This window comes from Leopardus geoffroyi, chromosome A2, assembly GCF_018350155.1.
Source record: "Leopardus geoffroyi isolate Oge1 chromosome A2, O.geoffroyi_Oge1_pat1.0, whole genome shotgun sequence".
Lineage (NCBI taxonomy): Eukaryota > Metazoa > Chordata > Mammalia > Carnivora > Felidae > Leopardus > Leopardus geoffroyi.
The window spans coordinates 63,690,419-63,717,099 of record NC_059331.1 but is presented as its reverse complement, the minus strand read 5'-3'; the positions used below and the strand labels follow the sequence as shown (position 1 = coordinate 63,717,099).

Below are 26,681 nucleotides of genomic sequence, written 5' to 3'. Positions count from 1 at the left end.
CACTACCTCCACCAACAATAACATCATCACCATTATCACTATCACCACCATCATCACTATCATCACCATCACCGTCATCACTACTATCACCATCCTCGTCACCATCGTCACCATCATCATCAGCATCATCACTATCTTTGCCACCAACAACATCATCACCATCGTCATCACTATGACACCATGATAGCTGTCATCACTGTCACTATCATCATCGTCATCATCACCATCATCACCAGCACCATCCGCACCACCATAACCACCAATGTCATCACTATCTTGTTGATAGACTAAAGTGTATCTGTCACCTTTTACCTCTTCCTCTACTCTTTATATATCTATAATAGCGTCTAAACCTATTCTCACAAAGGCAGTTTAGTTAGAAGAATAAATCTATATGCTAGATGGAACAGGTACGTGTGAATATGATTCTTAACAGAAAAAAAATACAAATTGATGCTTACTGGCACATACCCCGGAAATATAGCTATTGTGGTATCACAGTGAACCTTATGCGTTCATTCCACTCAGAATTCACAGTTTATAAACAACAGAGGAAAGAGCTGCATTTTCTTCCTCCAGAGGGTCTATAATGCAAGAAGTGTAGCCAAAGTAACACTCACAATTGTCTCTGTGTCTGGGAGGCTCTTGAAAACGAAGCACTGTCAGAATCATGAAGAGGATACATGGCCAAAAGAATTCAGCAAGAGAAAGGACCTGAAGAAGGATGTTGGGAAAAAAAAAATTAGACTTTGAATAAATGGCAAAGCATTGTAATAGCCCCCTTGCCTGCAGGATGGGTTGCTGCTCACTCAGGCCTCCCTTAAAGGAGGTCATTGTCAAGGCTTTGGGTGGCTCAGTCAGTTGGGTGTCCAACTCTTGGTTTCGGTTCAGGTCATGACCTCTTGGATTGTGGGTTCGAGTCCCACATGGAGCTCCGTGCTGCCAGTGCAGAGCCTGCTTGGGATTCTCTCTCTCTCCCTCTCTCTCTGTCCCTACCATACTCTCTCTCTCTCAAAGATAAATAAACTTAAAATTTTTAATTTAAAAAAAGGAGATTTTTTTTTTAATTAAAAAAAAAGGAGATTATTGTCATCCTTACTAAGCGTCTCTGAGAACACTGATTTGAGCCACGGGTCCACGGTTCGTTCGTCATCTGGACCCGCGACTGTCACCTCCTTGTACGTTTCCCAAAACACTTGTTTTCTGTTTCTTTCTTTTTTGTCCACATTATCTTTTTAATGTTTATTTATTCTTGAGAGAGAGGGAGAGACAGACAGAGCATAAGCAGGGGAGGGGCAGAGCGAGAGAGGGACACAGAATCCAAAGCAGGCTCCAGGCTCTGAACTGTCGGCACACAGCCTGACGCGGGGCTTGAACTCACGAGCTGTGAGATCATGACCTGAGCTGAAGTCGGACGCTTAACAGACTGAGCCACCCAGGCACCCCTCCACATTCCTAATTATGGCAGACTTGATGACATTAAAGAAATTCAATAAATAACTTCATTCGTATTTCTCACTTTCCAACAAGCTATTTTAATTTTTCCAATTTCTTTAACATTCCTGCCTTTCCACTTACACAGGCATTTTCCCCGAGGTGGTGGGGGCACAGACATCGACCTTCATTTTTCGAGCATCTTCCAGTGATGCCACACGAGGCTCATACCTAGTCCCTTACCACTTGCATAACATTCTTACCAAATGGATACACCATGGTTCCCATATCTTCCATCAGTGAATAGTGTTTGTGCCTAAATAATTCTTCTTTCGAATTACTTTCTTAAGACTGGAACAAATTCCTGAAAGTCAGATTACTGGAGCCAAATCTCCTGACACAGACAACAAAAGAGCCACATGTAACAATCGCGGTAATTCTCATAGCTTTGCGTCCTCAGTCAAAAAAGACAAAGGAATTACCATGGATGCATGGAATTTAATTACTTGAGAATGAAATACCCAAGGTTCAGCCCAGTGAAAAACTAATTAAGAGGAAAATCCTCAGGGCACTGGGTAGTTCAGTCGGTTAAGCACAAACTCTTGGGACTCTTGGTTTCAGCTTAGGTCATGATCTCATGGTTCAAGAATTTGAGCCCCGCATCGGGCTCTGTTCTGACAGCGTGGAGCTTGCTTGGGATTCTCTCTCTGCCTCTGTCTACCCCTCCCCTACTCACGCTATCTCTGTCTCTCTCAAAATAAGTAAATAATAAAAAAAGAAAAGAATTATCCTCGATTATCACCAGATTATTCTTTTTTTTTTACATTGTTTTATTTTTGAGAGACAGAGAGAGACAGAGCATGAGTAGGGGAGGGGCAGAGAGAGAGAGAGAGAGAGAGAGACAGAATCTGAAGCAGGTTCCAGGCTCCAAGCTGTCAGCACAGAGCCCGATGTGGGGCTCAAACCCACAAACCATGAAATCGTGACCTGAGCCGAAGTTAGATGCTTAACCAACTGAGCCACCCAGGCGCCCCCAGATTATTCTTTTTGTCCTCATTCTTCCGTGGTTTTATGGTGGATCATGTTCTCCTGTAGACTGCCACTCGTATCATTCCACAAAGACAAGAGTTTATAAGCATACACCAAACAGGGTAGGCACTCAGTAATGCGTGAACAAAAACCTAAAATCTGCAGGTTAGGGAGGTAGGGGTACCCAGCCTAACACTAAAGACGGTTTTTTTTAGACTCCAAGTTATAATGCTTTGAGCTAAAACAAACTTTTTGCCTCTTTGGTTCCTTTGCTCTTTGAACTGCTCTTCACAATTCTTCCCTGTAAGGAAACGGCATCGAAATGAGGCCAGGAGAGTGTATGTGGCCTGAAGCCATAAAGACAAAACACAGGTGGAAAGGTTTCGATCCCCACTGTAGTTAAAGAAAAGAAATCACCGCTTTTGAAAGAGTTCATGATGTAATATTTCTTGTGCCAGAAAGTGCATCATTATGGAAAGTTCCCTGACCGAGTGCGGAAATCCAATATCATACATCTTTATAATGGGGCAAATGTCTGCAGGAAGCCAACCTCTACTCAAAGGATGGGGATTAAAACAGCCAGAGAGGTCGGGAACACTCAGAAGACCACCAATTCAAGTCATCTAGCTCATTCTCTAGAACAAATAATCATTTCTTCAAGTATGGGAGTAGGGGTGTGGTGTGGGAAGATTCCATAACTAGTTCCGGCTGAAACTAAATGTGCAAAACAGAAAACATGCCACAAATTCAGCAATGACTTGATGCTGTTAAGAAGAATAAATACAGGTGCACCCGGGTGGCTCAGTCAGTTAAGCGTCAGGCTCTTGATTTCGGCTCAGGTCATGATCTCACAGGTCATGATCTCCGTGCTGACAGCACGGAGCTTGCTTGGGATTCTCTCCCTCCCTCCCTCTCTGCCCCTCCCCTGCTCACCTGCTTTCTCTCTCTCTCTCAAAATAAATAAATATATTCTTTCTCTCTCAAAATAAATATACTTTGAAAAAAAGAAGAAATACCTAATTAACTTTCTGTTTTAAAATTTTTTTAGGGGCGCCCGGGTGGCACAGTCGGTTAAGCGTCCAACTTCAGCCAGGTCACGATCTCGCGGTCTATGAGTTCGAGCCCCGCGTCAGGCTCCGGGCTGATGGCTCGGAGCCTGGAGCCTGTTTCCGATTCTGTGTCTCCCTCTCTCTCTGCCCCTCCCCCGTTCATGCTCTGTCTCTCTCTGTCCCAAAAATAAATAAACGTTGAAAAAAAAATTTTTTCTTAATTTTTTTTTTAAATAGCATATGATAGCCATTTTTTAAGACAGAGAGGTATAAAGAACACAGATAATGGTCCATAGACCCAAGACTCGTATGTATAACAACTCTCGATATTATAAGTAATTACATATATGCATGGTTAGGAAATTTAAAAAGTACAGAAAGAATACAGCCATTCTCCCAAAGGATAAATTATCTCAATTGCTTTCTTTTTAAAAACAAATTTTTTAAAGTTTATTTTATTTTTGAAGAGAGAGAGAGACAGAGTGTGAGCAGGGGAGGGGCAGAGAGAGGGAGACACAGAATCAGAAGCAGGCTCCAGGCTCTGAGCTGTCAGCACAGAGCCCGATGCAGGGCTCGAACTCACGAACCGCGAGATCATGACCTGAGCTGAAGTTGGATGCTTAACCGATGTTGGATGCTAAGCCACCTCGGCTCCCCTCAACAGCTTTCTGAATTCATTTTTTTAAAAGTATATATAAGCCTAACTAATGTTTTTGGAAACAGTTTTTCATATCAACACTTATAGAACTGTCTCATTGTTTTTAAAGAGAACATGATAATCTACTGTAGAACGTAATTTATTCAACCAATCACCTAGTTCATGGAAACGTGCAAGGTTTTCTGTTTGGGGCCATTGCTATCATGAGGTTTCTGTACATATTTGGCTGACTGTTGTAAGTATGCTTACGAAGTGTCGTTGCAAATGAGATTCTTGAGTCAAAGTGTGTATGATTTCTAATCATACAAAACGCACCCAGTACAAACCAGCCCAGCCATCATTCCCTCCAAACACACTCTCCTGAGATTAACAAACCTTCAAATTTCTGTCATTATTTTGTCAAAGTGATATGCAAAAAATGTTTTTCTTTAATTATTAAGGTCAAGCATTTTTCATAAGTCAAATCTACAATAATTCCTTGTCCATTCACTCCCTATTCTTCCCTGTGCACATTTTTCTATTACATATAAATATATATACATTTATACATATATATATGATACAAAAGTGTACGGTCAGACACAAAACAGGCTAAGCATTCAATAATGCACAAACAGAAATTTACACTCTAGCAGGATAGGAGGATACGCGGTTTTACACTAAAGAGGATGTCTTACTGGGGTGCCTGGGTGGCTCAGTTGGTCTGACTCTTGATTTGGACTCAGGTAGGTCATGATCTCGCGGCTTGTGGGTTTGAGCCCCGCATTTGGCTCTGCACTGAGAGTGTGGAGCCTGCTTGGGATTTTCTCTTCCTTTCTCTCTGCCCCTCCCCGCTCCTCAAAAGAAATAAATTAACTTAAAAAGAGTGGACACCTGGGTGGCTCAGTCGGTTAAGCATCCAACTTCAGCTCAGGTCATGATCTCACAGTTCATGAGTTCAAGTCCCGAGTCAGGCTCTGTGCTGACAACTCAGAGCCTGGAATCTGCTTTGGATTTTGTGTCTCCCTCTCTCTCTGCCCCTCCCCTGCTTGTGGTCTATCTGTCTGTCTCTCTCTCTCAAAAATAAACTTAAAGGGGCGCCTGGGTGGCTTGGTTGGTTGAGCATCCGACTTCGGCTCAGGTCATGATCTCACGGTCTGTGAGTTCGAGCCCCGCATCGGGCTCTGTGCTGACAGCTCAGAGCCTGGAGCCTGTTTCAGATTCTGTGTCTCCCTCTCTGCCCCTCCCCTGTTCACGCTCTGTCTCTCTCTGTCTCAAAAATAAATAAATGTTAAAAAAAAATTTTTTTAATTAAAAAAAAATAAACTTAAAAACATTAACAATTTTTTTTTAAAGAAAAGAGGGCATCTTACTATTTTAGAAAACCCAGGGGCGCCTGGGTGGCGCAGTCGGTTAAGCGTCCGACTTCAGCCAGGTCACGATCTCACGGTCCGCGGTCCGGGAGTTCGAGCCCCGCGTCAGGCTCTGGGCTGATGGCTCAGAGCCTGGAGCCTGTTTCCGATTCTGTGTCTCCCTCTCTCTCTGCCCCTCCTCCGTTCATGCTCTGTCTCTCTCTGTCCCAAAAATAAATAAACGTTGAAAAAAAAAAATTTTAAAAAGAAAACCCACTTTACGTACTTTTTTTCTTTCTCTCTCTCTCTTTTTTTTTTTTTTTTTTTTTTTTTACTGGTCTGCAAATCATTGTCTCCTATTTTCTTTTTGAGTTAAGGAATTTCTTCATTGGTCCTTTGTTGGCTTAAAGTATTTAAGCAAATATTTTCTCCAGTGTCTTATTTGCCTTTTAATTGTCAAAATCTTTGATGCAATCAATTCATCAATCTTTTGATTTATAGCATCTGGATTCTTGTTCCTACACATAATGAATGAATGATCATCATTCAAGGGACCCTTATCATGGCCAAATTAAAATAGGCAGTGGCAGCTGTGAAGCTATGAGAATTTACCTGTCCAGTCCTCACTTAAGTGGAAAATCTCCAGTTTCAAATGGAAATAACATCGTTAAAAAAGCAAAACTCTACATCGTATAATCTAGCAGTTTCTTAAAGATCTTGAACTGAAACAGAACCCCAGTTACACTTTAAAAAATAGTATCTCAGGGGGCGCCTGGGTGGTTGAGTCAGTTAAGCATCCGACTTCGGCTCAGGTCATGATCTCATGGTTCATGAGTTCCAGCCCCAAGTCAGGCTCTGTGCAGGCTCTGTGCAGCGTATGTCTCTCTCTCTCTCTCTCTGACCCTCCCCTGCTCTCTCTCTCTCTCTCTCAAAAATAAATAAATGTTAAAGAAAATAGTATGTTAGTTTTTTATTTGTAAGCTAATCACCAGCTGCTCCAAAAAGCACAGGTAGGGGAAAAATCTCCCATTGTTCGAATGTGAAATAACTCCGTTCAGAAGACAAGTATTGAAACGCCCAGTTCTGCTGTGTCACTGCCCATTGTGAGCCAGTGAATCACCTCCTTTCACAAGACTCTCTCCCAGAGGCGCTCAGAGGCTCTTTCTCATCATATTTTTGTACCCTGGTTTCCTTCTCATGTGTCCTCATTGTCCTGGAGTCTTACCTGACATTTTTGATCCCCTCTCTGCTAACTGGGAATGCTTCCCCCCATCGCCCACACCGCAGGGCCCCCACGAGGGGCTTCCCCGCACTGGAAGGGTCGAGAACAGACAACACCCATGCTGTCCCCTAAGGCAGCCCGGAGCAGATGCTACAAGATGCTATGCTCTCAAGAAATTAATCAGCTTGGAGCGCCTGGGGGGCTCAGTCAGCTGGGCATCCGACTTTGGCTCCTGTCATGATCTCGCAGTTCGTGAGTTCGGGCCCCGCATCGGGCTTTTTGCTGTCAGCACAGAACCTGCTTTGGATCCTCTGTCCCCCTCTGTCTCTGCCCCTCCCCTGTTTGCGCTCTCTCAAAAATAAATAAACATTAAAAAAGAAAGAAAGAAAAGAAAAAAAGAATCAGCTGGGAGAATCACCTGGGCTCACAAAACAGCAGCCACTGGATCAGGCGCTCACACAGCAGGGTCCCAAGCGGGGAGCTCCCACCAGGGAATGCAAAAGTACTCAGTTCTGCACCCCAGATTCCACACTTGCCCTCCCCATGACCTCAATGGGTGCCCCTCCTTGGTTCCTAAAAACACAGCTGAGATGCAGCAGCATTTGGTGGAGACCTTCACAGCACACACACAGAAATACATACGTCAACGGCTCTCGGGTAAAACATTGGTGTCTCCTTACAGACTTTTTCTTCTTCCAGACAGAATGAGATGAGACAAAGAAAAGAAGGTAGAGGAGAAAGAGAGCCAACTTGTCTTTATATAAGATGAAAGCCACAAAAATGCCAAGAAACAGGTCTCTAGAGCAGATCAAGCAAGTTCAGTCCTAACTCAGCCCAGCAACTCCAAACTTGTCATCCTGGGGGGCCTCCCCAGCACCTGCATCTGCGGGGTGAGAGCCCTGAAGGCATCACCTCCCTCCTTCTTCCCGCAGGAGTCAGAGAAAGCTGCGAGCAATAAACGAAACACGGAGAAGTGAGCAATGAGTCTGAGTCTGTTGGAGAACAGCTTCCCCGAAATCGGATGGAGTGAGTATGCTATAAAATACTGGACGAGGGGGAACCCAGGGGGGCTCAGTTGGTTAAGCATCCGACTCTTTTTTTTTTTTAATTTTTTTTTTTCAACGTTTATTTATTTTTGGGACAGAGAGAGACAGAGCATGAATGGGGGAGGGGCAGAGAGAGAGGGAGACACAGAATCGGAAACAGGCTCCAGGCTCTGAGCCATCAGCCCAGAGCCTGACACGGGGCTCGAACTCACGGACCGCGAGATCATGACCTGGCTGAAGTCGGACGCTTAACCGACTGCGCCACCCAGGCGCCCCAAAGCATCCGACTCTTGATCTCGGCTCAGGTCATGATCTCACGGTTCGTGAGATCGAGCCCCAGATGGGGGTCTGTCCTGACAGCAGAGCCTGCTTGGGATTCTCTCTCTCCTTCTCTCTCTTTGCCCCTCCCCTGTTTGCACCCTATCTCTCTCTTTCAAAATAAATGAAAAATTAAAAAAAAAAAAAACTTTTAAATGAAAACTATAAAAATAAAACACTGGAGAAAATTCCAAAGCGGAGCACAGAGCCCAGAGCCCAGAGCCCAGAGCCCAGCCAGGGTAATAATGTCTGCATCTCCTGCCATGGGGATGTGAGTCCTCCCTCATCCCCGCCACCCCCTCCTGCTGTTGGCAATCAGCATATATAGGGTAAGCTCAGGGACCGCACTGGGGTTTGAAGGAGAAATCAGACTGGTCTCAAATCTATCAACAAGAGAGTCAAGAACAAACACAACACCCGGCTGAGCCCTCCCAGAACGAATCAGATTAAAAGAAAGCGCAAAAAAAATCAGATTAGAAAAAAGAAAACTGTCTAAGCATTCTGGAGGGAATCACCCAAACACGCAAACCAAAGTCATAAAGCACGACTGGAAAAGAAACAACCCAAAGAACATGAAATTTCTTTACAACTGCTTCGCAAAGAAAAACAATTTAGTAAGAGCAAACTCTCGGAAAAAAAGAGCTCAAAAGAAAAAAAAAGATGGTAAATGAAAAAGAGAGGTTGCAGATGTAAGGAAAACACATCAATAACAGAATGATTATTGTGGAAATCCAAAATTTAGACCTAGAAACTACACAGAGAATAGACCCTGGTTGAATTTGAATTTCTGCATCAGAGGAACAGTCTGAGATCACAACGGGGATTTTCTTTAAAACATTTTTAAAGGTAGAACTATAAACACAGAAAAGCATCCGACAAATATAACAAAAAACATGCTCAGAGATAGAACACAGAACTTCCCGAAATAGAGAAGAGTTGTTCTGAAGACCAAAAGAATATGTTGTATTTCAGGGGGGAAAAATAAGCTATAGCTGAGCTATGGCTATCGAGCCCCAAAGATAAAGGAAGATTAGCACAGGTCTCCAGAAGGGGAGAAAAAGGCAACTCACTGAAAGGAGGGGGAAAAATCAGTCCAGCCTCAAATATATCTTCGCAACATTCCGCGCTGGATGCCGACGCATCAGTATTTACAAAGTTCAAAGAGAAAGAAAGTGTGATAAAAATATGATAACCAACCAAAATGGCCCTTAAATGAAAAGCAACATACAAATATTCTCAATCGTAAAGAACACAGATCATTTATTAACCTGAGCCAAGATCAAGAGTCAGACGCTTAACCGACTGAGCCACCTGGGTGCCCCTCCAACCAGTGTTTTATACCATATTCACTCCATCCAATTTGGGGCAGATTGTTCTACGACTTTGGATTCTTTTCATCTGATTATGTGAAGCCCTAGTCCATGAAACCCAAGGGGGGAAATCTGGGCAATGACATCCGGCCAAAATAAAAAATGGGGCAAAGTTTAATACCCAGTCATGTCACCTCTGATTCTGGTAGCACGTCAGCTAGAAACTACAGGACTCCTGCTAGGAGAACACAGTTCTTACTGTATGGCTGGACTTCCAGAAAGAAATCTCCAGAGAGCTGGGGCGAGGAGAGTGACAAAAAATAAATCAAAGAGAAGAGAGAATCATAAGTTGAATCTTTAAGTGTAAGATTTAGTTACAAAGGAAAGTCCCCTCAAGGGGAATGGAGGAGGGGCAGGTAGGGCAATATTTAAATAACGAATGCCTGAGAATTCTCCAGAACATACGATGACAGAGATTCATTGATAATGGAAATATAACATTTACCAGGAAACATAAATCCACATTAAAAACTTCAGCACAGTGCGAAGTGTCTGTCTTCGGCTCAGGTCATGATCTCACAGTTCCTGGGTTCAAGCCCCATGTCAGGCTCTGTGCCGACAGCTCAGAGCCTGGAGCCTGCTTGGGATTCTGTGTCTGCCTCTCTCTCTCTCTGCCCCTCCCCAGCTTGTGCCCTGTCTCTCTCTGTCTCTCTGTCTCTCTGTCTCTCTCTCAAAAGTATTAAAAAAGTTATTTAAAAAACCCAAAAACTTCAGCACAATTAAGTCAAAGAAAAGATCTCAAAAGCAATTCAAGAAATAAAGCCACACCATGTCAAAGGAATGGTCAGACTTGCGAGGGACTCAGCAAGAGCAAGAAACCAGAAGATGATTAAATATCTTTAGGTTCAGACAAGAGGCTTAAGAAAAAGAACCATCATATATAGAAAGGATCACAACGTAATAAAAGAAGTGATAGGAGAGGAAGATGCAATAATTGGAGGCATTTATAAACTTATTAAACGTCCTCAAGAAAATAGAAACCAATAAGTGATAGAAACACAGAGAGAAAATTAGAGGGGCGCCTGGCTGGCTTAGTTGGTGGAGCTTGTGACTCTTGATCTCAGAGCTCCACACTGAGTACAGATTACTCAAAAATAAAAGCTTAGGAAAAAAGGCAATCACGAATTTACTTTCATCCAAGAAAATTCAATACCTGTCTCTCAATAATTCCCTACACCGGTAAGAATCACTTAGAAAATACATTTTTTTGAAATAGTACTTTTTAAATAAGATGCCGTTTATAGTTTTGACAAAAGTATAAAACACCTAGGGAAGAAAATCTACCCAAAATACGTGCAATTCTTTCCTGAAGAAAATTGTGAAACTTTATTGAAAGACACCAGAGAGAACCGGGTAAACAAACAGAGCACGTTGGCGACGCACAAGCAATGTCAATATCACCAAGGGGTTCATTCTACCCAAGCTAGTCCATGGGCTCAACGCAATTCCAGTGGAATCCCGACAAGTTTCTGCTTGTTGCATTTTGATTTGGCAGGTGTTGATTTTAATGAGCTGGTTCGGGAATGTACCTGGGAGATCAAACGTCAATATCCAAGACAATTTTCACCAACGGCTTGAAAGGATTTGTCCTCTCACATATCAAAACTTCCTATAAAAATAAGATGGGAAGACACAGCGTACTGTCAGTTCGGCGATACAGAAACTGACCTGAGGAGAGGCAAAGAGAGCCCAGGAACAGAACTTGGCATATTTGGAAACCTGATAGAGGAAGAAGGTGGTCAGCGGACCAATGGCAGAAAAAGTTGCTACTCAACAAACCACCAGGTCATGGGTGATCTGCAGAGTCGGGGAGCAGAGGCAGGGAGGTATCCGATCCTGAGCTCTCATTTTATACAAAGCTCTAAAAGTGAGAAAAAGAAACTTTAAGATGTTTATAAGAATACATGGTGCACCTTCTTCATGTCTTGGCGGTCTTAAACACGACAGAAAAAAGCATGAACAACAAAGGGAAATTAAGCCATATTAAAATTAAAATCTCTATTCTTCAGAAAAGCTATTTTTTTAGAAGTGTCATTTATATAACAAAATTTTTTAATGTTTATTTTTGAGAAAGAGACAGCGCACGAGCAGGGGAAGGGCAGAGACAGAGGGAGACACAGAATCCGAAACAGGCTCCAGGCTCCAAGCTGTCAACACAGAGTCCGACGCGGGGCTCAAACCCACGAACCATGAAATCATGACCTGAGCTGGAGTCGGACACTTAATGGACTGAGCCACCCAGGAGCCAGCCACAGACTTGGAGAATCTGTTTCAACATATGTAATTGACATTCCAGAATATATACACATTCCTACAAATCAGTGGGGAGATTGATTACCCCATAGAAAATACTCAAAGGATAAGAGCAGAGAGGAGCAAATTAGGAACACCCCATAACACACACGACAGGGTGCTCGGTCTCAGCAGTAGGAAGTACTTAGGAAGATGCTAATTAAACCCCAACAAAATACCATTTTACACACACCAGTTTGGAAAAAAGTAAAACCTCTGACACCACCAAGTGTCGGTGGGGACACGAATCCACAGGAACTTTAGAAAACAGCCCGACAACATTAACAAAGCGGAAGGTGCACATTCTATGACCCATATATTTCAACAACTATATAATAAGTTGAAGCATATTAATTTATCTTTATTACACTGGTTTGAGCCTACGAAAAGGGTTTGAGCTAGTAGGTAATTACATACATGAATCAAGATGTGTGCCCAAGAATGCTTATGTTATTTTGTGAATGAGAAAAAAGAAACCGGAAGTCATGCAAAAATACAGGAGAATGTATCGTTCAATTGCTGTCCACCGAGCAGTGAAAATAAGTGCACTCAGGGGCTCCTGGGGGGCTCAGTGGGTGGAGTCTGTGACTCTTGATATTAACTCAAGTCATGATCTTCAGGTTGGTGGGTTGGAGCCCCGAGTCGGGCTCTGTGCTGGCAGTGTGGAAGCTGCTTAAGATTCTCTCTCTCTGTCCCTCTCTCTCTCTGCCCCTCTCCTCTGTTCTCACTCTCTCTCTCTCTCTCTCTCTCTAAAAGAAAGGGAGGGGCGCCTGGGTGGCTCAGTTGATCAAGCCTCCCACTCTTGATTTCTGCTCAGGTCATCATCTCGAGGTTCGTGGGTTCGAGCCCCATGTTGGGCTCCGTGCTGACAGTGTGGCACCAGTTTGGGATTCTCTCTCTCTCTCTCCCTCTTTCTCTCTCTCTGTCTCTCAAAAAATAAATAAATAAACATTAAAAAAGTTTTTTAAAAAAGTGCACTCATCCATCCATCCATCCATTCATTCATTCATCAGGGAGTGGGTCGAAGTGTCAGGCACTGAGGAACAGCAGTGAACACCCACAGCCGAGTCCCTGCCTGGGAGGATGGAGCAGATGTATGCATACACATCCCAAGAGTTCGGTTCCCCCCGGGGATGCACGTGTGCATACGACCAGGCCCTGTCCTCACACCCTTCGTCGGCATAGCCCTGGACCGTCTGCAAGCTCGTGCTCATCCGTTATTTTAGCCTTCCACCAACCAGTGAGGTAGGTCACGTTGTGCATAGTCTGTTGCCCGGTCTCCTTGGACTAGTTTTCAAGGGAACCTGAATCAACCTCAGGCCTGTGGATGAAATAAACACTTTCCCATCTTACTTGAACAGAACATTTTATGAGCGGAGCTTAATGAAACCCATTTTTAAATCCTCAGGCTTACTCGGGTAGTGTGTGGTTTCGGTTACAACTGAAAACCACAAAGAACCAAACGCCCCGGTACAAAAAGCACAATTGCTGATGAATCAAGAAGGAAGGAGGCTCTTACCAGGAAAAAGGTAGTCATGAGACTCATGGAGGAAAACATCATAACAAGTTTAGAATATCAAGGAAGCTGAAGCAAAGCGTGTAATTAGTCTGCTGCTTGGTCTTTGGAAACAAAGGGCTTTGCCTAGAGCGTGAAATTCTATTGTGTCTCTTTGGGGCGCGCTTGGATCTCTGGATGTCAGCCTCTCAGAAGAGGGGACTTTCCCAGAAGTATTATGAGGTCCTAGCTGTAAACCCTGTAATAAGAGAGGGTCCAAACAAAGCCTGACTCAAAACCAAATAGCAACCATCCACCCAGTTGGCCTAAATCCATTGCCACCTTGACCTGGGACTTCCAAACCCCTCTCCAACAGAGTCCAAAATTCCCTCTCTAAGAGAGCCTTTGCAAATCTTTATGTTGGCCAATGAGTTAGCTGGGGGCCAAGAGATAGAAATGGATGAGTTCTCTCGCTCTCCTACTTTTTTGTTTTTGTTTTTGTTTTTTTGGTGCTGTTACTTTTTTGGCTTTATATTGAAAAGTAATTGCTTTTTGTTCAACACTCACATACTAAACATTCATGTTGCACCTATTCAAGGTGTCCAAAACAGACTCATCCAGGGTCTCCTGGATGGCTCAGCTGGTTAAGCATCTGACTCTTGATTTCAGCTCAGGCCATGATCTCACAGTTTGTGAGATGGAGCCCCACATTGGGCTCTGCGCTGGCAACGCAGAGTCTGCCTGGGATTCTGTCTCTCCCTCTCTCTCTGTCCCTCCCCAGCTCATGCTCTCTCTCTCTCTCTCGAAATAAGCAAACATTTTTTTAAAAAATTAAAAACAACAGGGGTACCTGGGTGGCTCAGTCAGTTAAGTGTCTGACTTCGGCTCAGGTCATGATCTCATGGCTCGTGGATTTGAACCCCGCATTGGACTCTGTGCTGACAGCTCAGAGCCTGGAGCCTGATTCAGATTCTGTGTCTCCCTGTCTCTCTGCCCCTCCCCTGCTCACACTCTGTCTCTCTCTCTCTCGAAAATAAACAAACATTAAAATAATAATAATAATAATAAATAATTTAAAAAACAAAGAAAAAGCAATGGTGATACTGTAAGATATACAAACTAAACCTGGCCAATAAAAATGCAGAAACAAACAAAAAGGAACAACTGTTGGGGTGGGGGTCGGGTACTTGAAATCCATGCATTAAGGTCTCAATGACTAAACAACAGGAGAAAATCACTAGCCTCCTACTTACAAAATTGGAAGAGAATTTGATGGGCAATTTATTATTTTTTTAATATCTTCTTTTTAAGCAATCTCCACATAGCCCCAGCGTGGGACTCAAACTCACAATCCCGAGATCAAAAGTCAAGTGCACCACTCGACTGTGACAGCCCGGTGCCCCGATGGACAATTTAAATAAGGGAAAATACAGATAAAAATGCTCCCTTTGGGGGAACCCCGGGTGGCTCAGATGGTTAAGCATCCAACTTTTGATTTCAGCTCAAGACAGGATCTCACGGTTGCTGGGATCAAGCCCCACATTGGGCTCTGCGTTGACAGTGCAGAGGCTGTGTGGGATTCTCTCGCTCCTTCCCTCTCTCTCTCTGCCCCTCCCCTGCTCACACTCATTCTCTCTCTCAAATAAATAAACTTAAAAATAATAATAATAATAAATAAATATAAAAATATTCCCTTTTACACTGATGTCTCAAAAGAGAAGATTAAAGAAAGTTTAACATGCCACCAGACCTGTACGAAGTCTGGGCACACAGACCACACACACGCACGCAGTTAGGCCAACACAGGCTGGGAAAACACAACCCTGGACACACCGGTTGGTAGCCATGACTTGCACGTCCCTTCTGAAAGAAAGCTGGCCGGCAGGTAGCACAAACCACAGCAATGGGTAGTAGTTTGGGTTCCTTTTGGCTCCGATGTACCACTGTTTGGAACGTATTCTAACATGATTGGGTTGGGGAGGCACCAGCAGGCCCAGCACCAAGGTAATGCTCTGTACGACCTTGATGATGCATCAGAGGTATGTGGCCATGGTCCTCATACCGCTGCAAACAGGGAAGCCCTCCAACAGAATGCCTCATTACAGCAACTCTTGATGACCCAGTGCCCCAGGCAGGGACGTGGAGGTGACCAAACCTTTATCTAGCAAGGGGTAGAGTTCTGCACAGGGTGGCCAGGCCAGGTGGGGACTGCTGCCCCCTGGGCCCTGGGCAGGTGGCCCCTGCTCTCAGCCTCCCTCATCCGAGAAATGGGAATGAGAAGTCCTACCCTGCAGGGGCATGGGGAAGACCAAACAGGCCTGGGGTGGGGGACCTGAGGAAGTTACAATGCACAGGGGAGACAGGACACTGGAAGCACACAGGAAAGGGCCAGGGCTGAGAAGACATCCCAGGTCCCCCAAGGGCACCCACAACACTATCTCACCTTTCACCATCAGTCCCTCCCAGCAGCCCTGTGTCCCTGACACAGCCCTAAGTCTGGGAGAGGTCAGGATGGGTGGCATGCACATGCCTGCTTGCCTCTTCCCCGCCCCCCCCATCCCTAAGGAGTGGTTGTTTTCAAACGGGGGCCCTCGGGTGCACAGGTTAGACTCTGCCAGGAGCTCTTGCTTGGAACCCGCAGGGCAACAGGTGCCTGTCAGCACAGCCTGGGGACAAGCCCCTGCTATCTGGTCCAGGACTGGGACCGTGATGTCCCTCCCTTGGGTGAGCACTGATTTAGCCACAGGCAGACAGGGCAGGAAGGGGCCCCATATGTGGAGAGAGCAACTGACATAGCTGAGTGGCAAATGCAGAGCTGATCTCGGGGCCCCAGGGTGACAAAATGTATGTCCTCCTCAGTCTCCATGGTCCCCGGGACACAGCCTGGGCCTGTAATACAATCTCACAAAATAAGCCTGAAGTCTCCCTTGCCCTTCGTCTCTGGAGTTGTTACCAGGAGGTTGGTTTCGTTTTATTTTGTTTTAACCTTGCTTGTAATCCAAAACCCAGGCTTATCTGAGCCAAAGTAAATAAAACAGGGAAACTCCAGGATTCCTAAGAAGACCCACATCCCGGAGTAGGGAGGGGGCACCTCTCTGGAAAAGAAGATGATTCTGCTTTTGGTTTTTGGTTGTTTGTTGTTGCTTTTGTTTTTGTTTCTTCGTGGAAGCCACATGAATTCGCCATGCTAAATAGAAACTTCCAGAACTAGCCTTTTGAGGATCTTCCCATTTTCCCTTCCCACATGTTGGTAACATTTTCAGCAGAAAGGCAATGTAAACAGGGTTTTTGTTTCCTTTCCACCTTGACAAACAACCACATTGAGAACCGAGAAATCGGATGCCTTGTTTCTGAAACCCAGTTCGTTTTCTACACTTTTGAAAGACTGGATCTTCTGACATTCTTTTTTATTTTTATTTTTGAGTTTATTTATTTATTTTGAAAGAGAAAGAGTGGGGGAGGGGAAGACAGAGACGGAGGGAGAGAATCCCAAGTAGGTTCCACGCTGTCAGCACAGGGCTCGATGTGGGGCTCAAACTTACCAACCATGAGATGACCTGAGCTGAAATCAAAAGTCAGATGCCTAAACTACTGAGCTACCCAGGCGCCCCTGGATTTTCTTGCATTCTTCAACTCGGGCCTTGATGCAGGACAGAAGAACATCTACAGCGAGCGAAACTCTAACACACTTTCTGTGCAGAAGGTGGGCCCACTGCCCCTCAGAAGTGGTCTCTGAGCTCCACTCCATCACGTGTGCTGAGACCATGAGGAAGAAAAGGAAGATGAAGGTAAGGAACTGGAAGCATATTAAGATCCATCAAAATGAGGGGCCCCTGGGGGGGTTAGTCAGTTGAGAATCAGACTTTTCAGCTCAGGTCATGATCTCCTGGTCTGTGGGTTCGAGCCCCGCGTTGGGCTCTGTGCTGGCAGCTTGGAGCCTGGAGCCTACTTCGGATTCTGTGTCTCCCTCTCTCTGCACCTCCCCTGCTCACACTTTGTCTCTCTCTGTCTCTCAAAAAGTGAATAAACGTTAAAAAGTTAAAAAAAAAAAAAAAGATACATCAAAATAAAAGCAAAGGCCCTGTGGCCAGCGTGTTAGGAGCAGGAGAAAGGCAAAGAAACCCACGCGGCCTACACACACGCCTGCACCCCCTCTAAAGATACAAAAAGACATCTGTGTTTCAATATTCAATTTCTGAACTGCTTTTCCTGGAACCCTGCTCTGAGTAAGCTGAGACACACTTGAATGACCTTCAGTGACCCTCGGTGACCTTTGGTGAAGCCAGTTTCCCCCGGGGGCCAGGGCCACCTGCTCCCCAGCCCCCCTGCCGGAGACAGCCTGCCAGCCAGAGGAAAGAGCGGCCATGGAGGCCGTCCAGGGGTCTTTGCAGGGGGACGTGGATTCCCCTGAGGCTCCCGCGGCCGCCCGAGGACACCCTGCCTCCCTCCCCGCCATCTTGCTCAGCAGCACCTGGTCTGCAGCTCCAGGGGTGCATGGGTGGAGGCCACCTGCTCTCAGAGGTCTCAGAAGGCACCCCTCAGGGCACCCCACCAGGCTCCACTTTTAACCAGCAGCCAACAAGGATGCCCCGACCACAGGGATGGCTAAACCACCAGAGCCGCACAGGCGGTCAGTTCTGCTGAGCGCAAGGTTACCAGGGAGCAGGGCTGGCGCCACCAGGACAGCCGTCTGGGAGAGCGAGGCCCCAGACTGTGTCTCAAACCCGGCTCAAGAGGCCGGGTCCTTCCACGAGAGACCTGAGGACCTGCTGTGGGGCCAGAGTCACTGAGTCGAAGGTTCTGGGGCCCTGACGTGGACGGGCAGTGGACAATGCCAGCGTGGACTCTCCCTCACTGCCCCACCGCAGGGGATTTCTGTGTGCCCAGGAGCCCACTGTCGTCGTTGGTCCAGTCCCCACACTGATGCCGACCAGACACGCGGAATTCAGGCCACTGGCCTCGGCTGGGACACGGCCCCCTAGCCGGCAGGTCGGGCAGCTGAGATGGCCCAGAGGCTGCAGCCCTCCAGCCTGGAGGGGAGCCCATGCAGCTGGTGGTGATTCACTCCATGCTGAGCAGACGGTGGAAACGCGTTCTTAGGGGGACCCGTCCCTTCTCTTTGAATATTTATGTATGTATTTCTGAGGGGGGAGGGGCAGAAAGAGACAGAGAATCCCAAGCAGGTCTGTGCTGTCAACGCAGAGCCCAACGCAGGCCTCGAACCGGCAAACTGTGACATAGTGACCTGAGCAGAAATCTCGAGTCAGACAATTAACCGACTGAGCCCCCCAGATGCCCCCTGGGGGCACCTGGTCTGATGAATTTCCTTTGTTTGACGGACTTCTTCCTTGAGAGAGGGGACAGAGTGTGACACCAGAGGTCATGCCACCCGGGAGCGCTGTGCCATTTAAAAGTCCCAAGCCACCCAAGGCAAGGGTTTGTCTCATCGAACCAACATGTTAGAGCCCCAGGATGGGCCACGTACACACCCTGTGAGGGGCAGAATTGTCTCCTCCCCAGATTCACATGTTCAAGTCTGGAACCCCGGAACCTCAGAATGCGACCTGATTTGGAAACAAGCCCGTTGCAGATTTGGTTACTTTGAGATGAGGTCATGCTGGGCCTCACGCTGGGGTCAGGCCCGGCGGTCCCGGGTCAGAAATGACCGTGTCCCCATAAAAAGGAGAAGTTGAAAGTCCCGGAAGCAACCTGTTTCATCTTTTAATGACAATGCAGGGGCACCTGGGGGCCCAGTCCTTTAAACGTCAGACTCTTGGTTTCAGCTCAGGTCATGATCTCATGATTTGTGAGATACAGCCCCACGTGGGGCTCTGTGCTGACGGCCTGGAGCCTGCTTGGGATTCTCTCTGCCCCCCTTTCTCTGGCCCTCCCCCTGCTCACACTGTATTTCCCTCTCTTTCTCTCTCTCTCTCAAAATACAAGATAAACTTTTTTTTTAAAGCAGGTTTTTTTAATTCTTCTCTATAATAATCTGTTTCTTTTAATATAAAAGGCATGCGTTTTCCCCAACCGACTAAAACTGAGCGTCAGAAGAAAACGGAAAAAAGGACACACGTGAGCTGAGACAGATGTGGAGGGAGGGAGGTGCGAAGACACAGGGCAGAGACACTGTCCACAGCCAAGCAGAGAAGGCTCAGAAGCGACTAACCCTAGGGACTCCTGTTTTCAGACTTGGAGACTTAGAGCTGAGATGGTGTCTGTCTGCAGTCCTGACCCAGCCTGTGGGTTTGCAAAGGCAGCCGAGCCGACTGGGGCTGGGTCCCAGGATCAACACGGTCCCAGGATCCACACAGTCCCAGGATCGACACGGTCCCAGGATGGACACGGTCCCAGGATCCACACGGTCCCAGGATCCACACGGTCCCAGGATCCACACGGTCCCAGCGCCAGCACCAACGCATACCAGCTGCCTTGCAGGTGACAGGAGAGGCCCCACTTTTGACTTCTCAGAACACCCAATGTTCTGAATATTGGTAAATATTTTCAGCACCAAGATTCCATGCTGGTGACTTTTCTTTAACTTTTTCAATCCACAAAAACCACAAACAGGTCATTATTGTCCATAACCCCTTCCGCAAACACTTTTCAAAACATCAGTCTGTTCATATAGTTACTATTAGAACTCCTGCACTTTCTCGTTTCCTCTAATATGAAGCTATTCTGCTGCTTTAAGATTTTATTTTTACGGAGCCTCCACACCCAACAGGCTCGAACCCACAACCCCGAAATCAAGAGTCGCATGGTCCACAGACTGAGCCAGCCAGTGCCCCTACCCGGCTATTTTTAAAAATATACACAAGAACTGAAGCATCTTTGGGGTTTTTGGGTGGTTCAGTCGGTTAAGCGTCCGACTTCGGCTCAGGTCATGATCTCACAGTCCGTGAGTTCGAGCCCCGAGTCGGGCCCTGTGCTGACAGCTCAGAGCCTGGAGCCTGTTTCAGATTCTGTGTCTCCTCCTCTCTCTCTGCCCCTCCCCTGCTCACGTTCTGTCTCTGTCTCTGTCTCTCTCTCTGTCTCTCTGTCTCTCTCTGAAAAATAAATGAACATTAAAAGAAATTTTTTTAAGTAAGTGCAGCATCTTTTCAGGAGCCATCATTTGATCCTTTTTCAAACCTGCCTAGCAGAGGTCAGCTCCTAACCTTTGACCCTCTGGTTCCAATTAACACTCCTACAGACCTTTATGGCAAATCTGGAAACAAATAGTGGATGTGTTGTAATTATACAAAACCAGCCAGCATCAATCTCGAAGACCTAAACAATTTCCAAAAACAAGAAGGGCTGCTTTACCCCTGGGGCTTGATAACTATAATTTCTTGCAATTTCAGAAAAATATAGAATCACGGCCAGCGTGTTGTTTCCAAAGGGGAACTATTTTTTGACACTAAGTTGGGCTGTTAGCACCTACGTTCATTAGTGGACGAAAATTCAAAGATGTTACAAAAGCAGGGGCACCCGGCTGGCTCAGTCGGTAGGGTTGTGAGTTCGAGCCCCACATTGGGAGTAGACATCACTTACAGAAGAAGAAAGATCTCCTACAAGGAAAACACACACACATACACACAGAAGCCCTGAGGTTTGCAGTAGTTGAAGCTCAGGTTGAAAATCTGTTCTTCAAATGTTAAAGAGAAGAAAAGTTGTTTCCCAGATGGTGTTTTTAAGGACCAGGCCCCAAGGCATTGGGCCAGGAGGAAGGTTCAGAGCAATGTGGCCTGGGTTGGGGTGGGCTTATCTGGGGCTGTCCCAGGGGAGTGGGGAGGCGTTGGAGTCTGGCCTTGTGCCAGTGGAGAGCCCACCACAGCCACCACAGTCTTGGGGCTTCCTGAGAGCCGGGCCAGGAGACCCCGTAACCCTTGCCTGTGTCTACGAGCATTCTGCCACACGTGTGGCCCTCGAAAGCAAGAATGTGGGGCTTTATGGGTAGCGAGGGCCTGGGGTGTGGGGCCAGCAGGTGGAACCTGGTTCCTGGTCAAATGGTGGCCGGTAGGGTTTCATGATTTCCGTCAGCCCCCTCCGACCCACAGCTGGGAGCGGAACCCCGGTTTATAGGACCATGATGCCCTCATATTAAAGTGCGCCCCAATCCCCCTCTGCTATTCAAAAGGTTTGCATGCGCTTTTCATCGATGGAGAGAGGAACTAGAAACACAGAGCAGAGAGGAAGATTCTAACACAGGCAGGAGACCCAGAGAACAGTCACTGTTCCAGGATTGAGGGGTGGGGACCGGTGGTGGGGGCGGGGACTGGTGGGGGGGTGGGGCTACTGCCATCCACCTGTGCAGGCTAAAGGATCACCCTGTGTCTTAAAAAGACACGGGAAAACCTCAAAAGGTGCAGAAAAAGGACCTCCCAGCAGCGGATGCTTGGCTTTCCTTATTTCTTCTTGTTGCTGCTATTAAATTATTAGCATGAGAGGAAACGAAGCAGATTGACTTATGTTAAAATGAAATGTAAAGGTGTGTGTGTAAATTCATGCGGCAAGGCTCGCGGCCAGTGGCCATTTGCGAGTGTTGGCAAGGTTGATCCGAAGTGGCCCCTGCGGATGCTCCCGGGGCACCGTCAGCTGCTCTGGACGTGCCCAGAGCACTGTCCTCATCCGACCCAGAATCTGGGAAACTCACTGCAGAGAAATGACCTAGCAGGAGATGCGTCCTCCAAGTCTAAAGATGTCATGTGGAACAGTAAGATCTAGGAGGAAACTTAACATCCAGCATAAAGACACAGTTTAAGAATTTATGTGTATCCAACCGACCGCCTAGTTTGCAACAAAACCGTTAAATTCAAAGACTGAAGGGAAACTTTTAAAATGTCGGGCTTCCGTGTTAAGGGATGGCAAGAAGCAAAAAGCTATGACTTTAATTATGTAAAAATATCACATCATGGGAGTGCCTGGGGGGCTCAGTTGGTGAAGCGTCCTATTTCCGCTCAGGTCATGATCTCACGGTTTGTGGGTTCGAGCCCCGCGTGGGGCTCTGTGCTGACAGCTTGGAGCCTGGTGCCTGCTTCGGATTCTGTGTCTCCCTCTCTCTCTCTGCTCCTCCCACTGCTCGCACTATGTCTCTCTCACTCTCAAAAATTTAAAAAAAAAATTTAAAAAATTTTTTTAAATAATTTTTTCCCAAGAAGAGTGGAAAGTCACCAATCTATGGAGCTAAGCACAAAGATGAATATAAGGGTACTATTCATCCATTCTACACTATTCTAATTTTCTGTCTCAAGCGTCCACGATCAAGCATTTTCTAAAGGAATGATACAATAATAAAATATCATGAAACGAAGGGGTTTTTTTTTTCTTTAAAGAAAATACAGAAGCAGCGTGAGGTGATAGCTCACTGCACTTTGGGTCTGCATCACCTCACAAAGAGTGCCTGCTTCGAATTTACTCTGCAAACGGTTGGAGGCCGCCTGCCCCCTGGGGTCGGGGGCTTAGCCCACAGTTTCACCGATCCCCCCCCACCCCATTGGCAGAGGCAGAAAGCCCTGTGCACAAACCACTCGCGGGCTATGGCTGGGGGCCAGGACGCAGCTTGGAAATAGGTCAGTTTGGAGCCACTGGCACAAGGCTAGACTGAGTATTTCCAGTGCAGTGGGCATGGAGGGCTGGGAACACATTCCCTGCCTGGGGCCGCTGCTCCCCAATGCACAAGCAGAAGCTGAGCCATCCTGGGCCCTCCCCTATCCTCAGTCTCCAAGGCCACCTCCTTCCAGCACCTGAGACCTCCCAGCACCACCGTCATCGCCCACGTAAGAAAACGATTCCTGGGGCACCTGGGTGGCTCAGTCAGTTAAGTGTCTGACTTTGGCTCAGGTCATGATCTCACAGCCTGTGAGTTCAAGCCCCGCGTCGGGCTCTGTGCTGAGAGCTGGGAGCCTGGAGCCTGCTTCGGATTCTGTGTCTCCCTCTCTCTGCTCCTCCCCCCCTTGTGCTCTGTCTCCCTCTCTCTTTCTCTCAAGAAATAAATGAACATTAAAAAAAAAAAAAAAAAAAAACAAGAAAAAAGAAAACGTTCCTGCTCCTATATCGGGCACATATGTGGGCACACGGTGGGCACTAACTCACTTCATCCTTGCATTCAGTCTCTTCTTACAGGGAGGAGAACCAGGTCGGGAAATGTGCCTACACAAGTGAACTAAGAAGTGGCAGAGCAGAGTTAGGAACCCAGGAGGGCGGGCTCCCCATTCTCCACACCACACCCCGTGCTCCCTGCACCCTGTGATGTTGCCGAATAGCCTGCGGCAAGTGTCATTTCCCAATTGTGCAGGGATAGCTGTGGGGTTTATCCCCAGAAACAGGCTCGTGAAATATGTGCTTGTATATTTCACTGCTTTTTCTCTGTCCGAGCTGTCAGCACAGCGCCCGATGCGGGGCTCGAACCCACGAACCAGGAGATCATGACCTGAGCCGAAGTCGGATGCTTCACTGACTGAGCCCCCCAGGCGCCCCCTGAGCTACAGCAACTTGAGGGCAGGGCACAATTTGTCTGGCACACCCAGCATCTAGCATCTAACGGAGATGCAATAAATATTGTAGTCCTTTCTTCCTTTACTCTTGCAACCAATATTTATCGAACACCTATGGCGGGCAGATACCGTCTGGGTGCTAGAGAACACGTTGGTGAGCAAATCAGAAAAAGTTCCCTGCTCACACGGATCTGAGATACTGAGGCAGGCTCCAGAGCAAGCTGACAAGTCAGTAAATCCGTGGCATGTTGTGAGGTGATAAATACACGAGGCAAAGAAGGGCAGCGTGCAGGACCACACTTCAGTGAGTCGACATCAAATGAATGAGTGAGTGAAGAATGTCTATCTGAATGTCACCGTGACTAGGTATAAACTGACATTACAGGCTAGACTATCCTGGAAACGGCCTCCCTGAGCCGACAGACAAAAAGCCTGAGAAACTAACTTCCACCTGTGACATTTCTTCTGCAGGAAAATGGGCTCCGTTCCTCAAAACCTCTATGTCAGTAAAATTCGACTTTGGACTTACAAAGTCAATATGATTATATTATATAATGATATATATGATATAATGGTGTCATTATAATATGATGTTCATGAACTCAAAAACACTAAGGCACTAACAATCAGTTAAGAGCAGAAGCCTCCTTGTTAGTTCCTGATCTTAAAATTTGTCAGGGGTGCCTGGGTGGCTCAGTCGGTTGAATGTCTGACCTCGGTTCAGGTCACGATCTCACGGTTTGTGAGTTCGAGCCCCGCATCGGGCTTTGCGCTGACAGTGCAGAGCCTGCTTGGGATTCTCTCTCTCTCTCTCTCTCTCTCTCTCTCTGCCTCTCCCCCAACTTATTATTCTCAGAGTGAATACATAAACTGAAAAACATAAATAACTTGTGCAAATTTCCAACTGAAGTCGTTTGAATCCTGAAGGTCTTTGCATGAGAAAGAACGCATCTTTTTTGACATTTACCCTATTTTGAGAAAGAAGGAATATTCCGGATATGAGAAGTCAGCAAAATGAAATTCAATGTCAGTTACTGAATGGCTTCAAACAGAACAATGCGTCAGCAGGGAAACCCCATGTGCTCAGTGTGGACCTTAGAATCGGAAACCCTGTGACGGCCGATCTCCGTCTGCTGAAAACGACACTGAGACGCTGTTTATTTCAATCTGGCAGCGTTACAAATAAAGGCGAGGTCATCATCCTAATAAGCCGGTGATTTCTGCTCCGTTAAACCGCATACTTACAGGCTATTTGTGTAACACTAACACAGCCTGGTTTGAGCAATTCCAATCTACTCAGGCGCCTTGCAATGTAATTTGGATAAAGTTCCCAAGAGATGAGAATTAGGCTCAAGGTGTGATATCGAATAGCCCCAAGTGGAAGTGTCAGGTCCGCTCTGGCGACAGACACCGCTGCCTCCCGCCGTGGGGTCGCATCTGTAACATACTATGCATGCCTTGTCCCCTCAACCAGGGGGATGTGCAGTTTCATTTTTAGAGCCGATGCCCCGAAACACTGATTACAGTTCAAATTCCACCTTTATATTTGGGGGGTGGGGGGTCTAAGCTAGCCCTTTTCGCACCAGATGGGCGCAGCCTGGATCTCATCGCCCGGATTTCATGCCGGTTGTGACAGTTCAGCTATTTTGGCCCTGAGGGCAGGTTCTGACTGCCAGAGACCCAGCCCCCCTCCCATACTTCCCTGCCGAGCGGGGCAGGCCCGCCAGGCCCCCCACCCCGGACCCTCCGTCCTCACACCGCACTCTTCCCTTCCCCGGGACCCTTGGGAAGCGTGCCCCGCACGCACTCACCGGGTGCCTGAGTCTGCAAAGCCAGTTCTTCCAGATCAGGGCTCCGAACTGGCGCCCAGCCGGCCCCATGCCCGCTCGCGGTCAGGAAGCCAGCCGGAGCCCGGGCTTATATCTGCGGGGCTGGGGGAAGGCTGGGCAGCATTAGTCAATCCCAACAAAAGTAAGTGAGGCAAGACAGATTACTAGTGGCTGCACACGGCAGGCATCAAATGTCCCTCTTGTTCTGCGTCTGTTGAGAAATCTTGCCTTTTCACGGGCGGCCCTGCATTCTGGGAGGGTTGGGTTACCGGAGGCGGCCCCTGGAGCCCTTTCCCGCGCAAGTTTCCAAGAGCGCACACCACTGATGACAGCGGGCAGGAGGCAGTGCTGGAGGTGACGCGGCCCCCCAGCCCTGATGTGAATTCAGTGGAATGAGTCCTCCCTTCCCCTGGCACCAGCTATCACAGAACAAGCCAGGACATTTTTGGAGGTCCCCTGGCAGAGAATCCGGGGGAAAGAGATGGAGAGCGGTACTGGTGTTCCCCAGGGGACAGTAGAGGGGTGGTTAAGTTCAAGGTCGGCTGTGCCACTGTGCGTCCTCCTCCGTGACCCCTCACTTTGCCCTTTTCTCCCAAGGGGCCCATGCTTCCTACAGCAGGCAGAGCAGGGGTCTGATCAGCCTCCCCCAACCCCAGGGCCTGTACGTAAACCCTGGGTGGCGCGGAAATGATGAGGGAACCTTAGGCAAGCAGAGGGAAAGCAAAAGCCAGCACCCCCAGCCCCCAGGGGGGATGTGTGTGACATTCCTCAGGCACTCTGGCTGCCCAAGAACAAAGGAAAAGAAAGAAAACAGTTAACTGATATGAGACCACAGTCCTACAGTCTCCATCAGTTTGCAAATATCTTAGTAAATTACAAGAAAAATTACAAAATTACAAAAAGTTACAAGAAAAAGGCAATCTTACCCATAGCTTCAGCCACGGAAACCTACAAACTCATTCCCGGAACCCCAGCATCACCCTCCCCTCCGTAGTGATGTGGGGAACACAGGCAGAAGGAAATGGCAGGTAACATGAAATGCCCTCATAACCTGCAGCCCACTGACAGATACTCGAGGCAAGTACAGAGCAGCATGTTTGTCCAGAAACCCCTGCCCGAGTCATGTTGCC

General features: G+C 47.2%; 1 protein-coding gene across 1 annotated transcript in view; it reads right to left on the bottom strand.

Moving 5' to 3' along the window:
- Nucleotides 1-25,602, bottom strand: part of ABCA13 (ATP binding cassette subfamily A member 13) — a 402,236-nt gene extending 376,634 nt beyond the window's left edge. The window contains exons 1-2 of the mRNA XM_045494253.1: nt 25,534-25,602; nt 621-714 (exon numbers count right to left, since the gene is read on the bottom strand). Of these exons, the coding sequence (XP_045350209.1) occupies nt 621-714; nt 25,534-25,602 (163 nt within the window). The remainder of the gene's footprint in view (nt 1-620; nt 715-25,533) is intronic.
- Between the last annotated feature and the right edge of the window lie 1,079 nt (nt 25,603-26,681).